The 4382-nt window shown below is 46.1% G+C and overlaps 1 protein-coding gene across 1 annotated transcript; it reads left to right on the top strand.

Annotated features, from left to right (window-relative positions):
• The first annotated feature begins 243 nt into the window (after positions 1-243).
• LOC122329053 (neurogenin-1) lies at positions 244-1626 on the top strand. The gene has a single exon (XM_043225251.1). The coding sequence runs from the start codon at positions 430-432 to the stop codon at positions 1054-1056; it is 627 nt and encodes a 208-aa protein (XP_043081186.1). The 5' UTR covers positions 244-429; the 3' UTR covers positions 1057-1626.
• The last annotated feature ends 2756 nt before the right edge of the window (positions 1627-4382 follow it).

The following is a 4382-nucleotide window of genomic DNA, read 5'->3' as shown; positions in this document are numbered from 1 at the left end:
AGGCACGCTTCAGAGGGCGAACAAACAACGGGCATAAATTATGCTAATGAGATGGTCGTGCGGCACGGGGCAGACCTGATGCGAACCATTCATTCATCCTTCACAAAAATGCCAAAGCGAGGGGGGTACGTCCATTGTCTCGCCAGGGTATATAAGGCAGGTGAGGCCAGTCGTGTGCCAAGCTCACAAGCTCACACGAGCTGATTGAGGGGTAAGAGCAAGACAGACGCGTGCCTTAAACTTCAACGCAAACTATCCGCAGGACTCTGCAAGACCTCAAACGCCCAGTTTCATCTCACAGCCCACATAAGGTGCGTAGCGAGCGTGGAGAAGAGAACTCGCCCCGCGCAGAGAACTTGGGATGACTTTCCGAGCGTGTTTGCGGCGCGTACCTAACTTGTCTTGTGCTGTTTCTCCAGGTTGCCGACAATGGAGACCGTCTACTCCGACATGGACACCTCAAGCTGCGACTACTCCTTCACGCACACGGACGACGAGGACTCGCGCAGCAGCCTCCACCCCGCGTCCCCGGCGTCTTCCTGCGGCAAGCCGCCCGCGTCTCCGGCCGAGCTCCAGCAGAAAAAGAGGCGAAGGGGCCGCGCCAGGAACGAGGCCACCGTGCACGTCGTGAAGAAGAACCGCCGGCTGAAGGCCAACGACCGCGAGAGGAACAGGATGCACAACCTCAACGACGCCCTGGACGCCCTGAGGAGCGTGCTGCCCGCGTTCCCCGACGACACCAAGCTGACCAAAATCGAGACTCTGCGCTTCGCCCACAACTACATCTGGGCGCTCTCCGAGACCATCCGGATCGCGGACCAGAGGCAGAGCAAGCCCAGAGACTCCGCGCTGCTGCTCCCAGGACTAAGCTGCATGGGAGATGCGCCCAGCCCCGGCGGAGACTCTTGCTCCTGGCCGTCCGGCGCGTCCTCCTCGTCTTCATCCCCGTCTTACTGCAATTCAGACCCGGGCAGCCCCTCGGCCGTGGACGATTTTGGATACTTGCAGACTGACGTAGTTTACAGCTACCGCAACTTCGTGCCCAGCATCTATTAACGCGACCCGAGCGTCCCCGCGTCTGCGTTAGAGTCTGCAGAAGCGCGTAGTGTAAAATCACTTTGCTGTTTTACTTTTCTAATAGAACCAAGAGCACGACATTAGGTATTCACTGTTTGCCTTAACGACAGTTCGCAGATGAGAATGTTCTTATTTTTGTTACCGATATTGATGCCTTTTCCTGATACCTTTGCACTTTTGCGCATTCTTTGGGGCATAACGCCCGTTAGGGAAAATTCTAATTTAAACCAAGACTGATTGGCCTTTGCAGTCCAAGGTGAAAAGTCAATATTACAATTTGTAGAGCGATAAAGCAGAAAAACGAGCGTGAAAATTCGTTTCAACGCCGTGACAATAGACTGAATGGACAAGACAAAGATCTGGCCTTATGCATTATGTATTTTGACCCGAAGAAACCTCTCCTGTCTGGCTGATCCGCAGCAGAGTACAGTACTCTCACGACTGCTTTCCCACCGCTTTCTTTTTGTTTTATTTATTCAACCTGTCGCTTTCGTATGCTATTGTATTTTTATTGTATATAAAGAGATTTATTCTATTATGTATTTACCTCAAAATATAAATCTGGTGCAAACGTGTTTGTACGAATAAATATAACGTTTTCTACAAAACAAAAGTATCCTGTGCTTGCTTGTTTGTAATGTGACACGCATAAACAACTCGTGGCAACATGATGGGCGTCATTGTAATGAAGCGTCGGTCTGGGTCACAGCGCGTAAAATAACGGTTACGCAGCAGGTGCGTGGAAACAGATCGGAGGTACAGAGTCGAGGAGGCTCTAATCTGTCAGCCACGCTGCCCGTGCATTTTTACACACGATTGCGTCAAACCCTGGGGATGACTTTTAGCCATCTCGAAAATAAAAATCTTTACGCGCGCGTGACGTTATTTTGGTCAGTGTGCGTTTAAAAGCTCCCCATGAAGTTGCGTGACGAAAACACAGGACGCCAGCCCATCCGAGGCCTGGTTGTTACTTTAAAAAGCGCGATTGATGACAAAGGTGCATAGCTGAGGGCCACGCGCTGAAGGAAAGTGGCCTCGCGAGCCACAGCAATAAATGCGGTGCTATAGAGTTGCTATAAGCGTCAACAAATAAATCGATTTCAAATGGTTAAAAATGTAACGCGTTATGCCACCTGGTGCTTTTTAAGTAGATTTGAAAACTATATAAACGTGCTTTAAAGTGATAACTATATTATCAGTTAAATAAAAGGTAACTTATAGCGAGCTATTTATCTGTAAAATACACTTTAAAGATAGCCAAACGCACATTAAATTCAATTTTTCGTCTTATTAAATACAATTTCTCACAGTAGTGTGATAACAGCAGGGCTGAATCAACATGCATTTACTTATGACAGTTTTACGTCATTTTTAAAACCTTTTAAAACCGATGAAATGAAATTCATTAAAAAACAATTAATTGAATTATCTGAGAGATAATAAAAGGCTACGGACGTTCCCTAATTCATTGCGCCACACTATTTTAATATAACTGATAATACAATTTATTATACAACTTCTAGAAATATATTCTTTCTATCTTTGGAACTCATGCAGACAAGCCCGATTTTATTATTATTATTATTATTGTTGCTAACTTAGCTTCCTGCCAGTTTTCATTCCGCGCACGTTGTGCATGTGCGGATCAGTTGATTTCTGAAGGGGTTCAGGTTAAATCCTCTATTTGGGAGTTCCGCATGAGGTCCGGCCAAGGCTCTTGTATCTGCACGTGTCGGGGATAGAGAAGCATAATAGCGCGGGCTGAAAGCCTCGGGGAAGGGCGCATGCCAGCTGAAACGAGAAAAAGGGGCACAGGCGTGATGTTTATCACCCTCTCAAGAAGTTCATTTTACGGACCGAACATCCGCGCGGGGTCGTGCGGCTCCCTCACAGAAGCGACAGTCTGCGCGAGGCTTCAAAGTACAGCGCCCTTTCCTCCAAAATTTATGCCTGCGTTGACATTATGACTGCGTTTCTTTGTTCTCAATCACAGCTTTAAACTGCTTCCCCTCAGAAACGCACCTGCAGTCTCATCTTTATTATATTCTTTAACGCGCTCTCCACATATACGCGATTCCCAATCCGAGAAAGCGATTCAGGACGCCTATGGCCTAACCTACCTCGATTTCAAAAAGTCGGACATTTCTCCATTTCTCAATATATGAGAGATAAAAGAAAAGATTATCCAGATGAGCGCCGTCCCCCTCTCTCCCCCCCCGGCCCTTAGGGCTGAAAGCCTGTATCGGTGCAGAAGGGCTCACTGGGGTCACAGGTCACTCAAGGGCAGGAGACCCCTCACCTCCCAAGGAGATGGCCTCCCATGTCAACGACCACAAAAACATCAAAACAGCCTTCATGTTTGTACAGCCATTCGCACACAGCCACATATCGCGGGCCTTTCGGAGACAGACATCAGGCCTTTGGGAGGTACATATACTTGACCTCACTTCTGTCGGAAATATCACTTCAGAGAGCGGGCATCGAGAAGATGGAGGGCTAGTTTCGTCGAACGTATAAAAAACGGTTCCTTTTCGAGATCCCTTCGCATCTAAATGCACGGCAATGTTTAAGCATGTTTTGAGGAGAAATCAGAATTAGAAATTATTTTCGATAATGCATTGCGTATACTTTCAGGTTACGGTCGTATTCGTTTTTGCATCTTGCCATCGACATGCCTGTTGATTATAAACACCCCCTTGATGCATTCTTCTCGTTTTCGCTACGATTTAAGTGCGCTTAAGAGCACTTCGAGATTTCGCGTGCAGCGTGTGCCTTGTCGCTAAAGCTCGAGACCGAGGAAGCATCGCCAAGAGGAGAAAACCGCAGGAGGAGGAGAAAGAATCGGCGGGAGATGGACGAGGCTCTTCGGTGGAAACTTAACCAGAGACCCCGGAGAGTCATACGAAGTCACAAAAAGCTTAAAGCAGGAGCCAATTAAACTATAACCGCCAGTTAATGACAAACAGAAGGTGGGAAAGAGGGGAAGGAGATTAGAGACGGCCCAGGGAGCCAAGGCTAGAAACATCTTCGTATCGTAAAGTGTGGTGGAAATATTAGATTGCACGAAATGTGATGTTTTTAATAAAAAGAATAGCGAGTGAATTGCATTTTGTATATTACTGAAATCAAATAGGGTGCACAGAAATACTTAATAATACTGACATACTGCATAATATAATGTAATAAACAATAAATACAACTAATCATAATGATGATAATAGAAAATTAAAAAATGTCATTTAATTATTATATTATATTATTATATTATATACTCTCTCATTATTATTATTATTATTAATAAATAA

Source organism: Puntigrus tetrazona, chromosome 23 (assembly GCF_018831695.1).
Source record: "Puntigrus tetrazona isolate hp1 chromosome 23, ASM1883169v1, whole genome shotgun sequence".
NCBI classification, from domain to species: Eukaryota; Metazoa; Chordata; class Actinopteri; order Cypriniformes; family Cyprinidae; genus Puntigrus; species Puntigrus tetrazona.
Note: the sequence above shows the minus strand (reverse complement) of the source record. Positions and strands in the feature narration are given on the sequence as shown.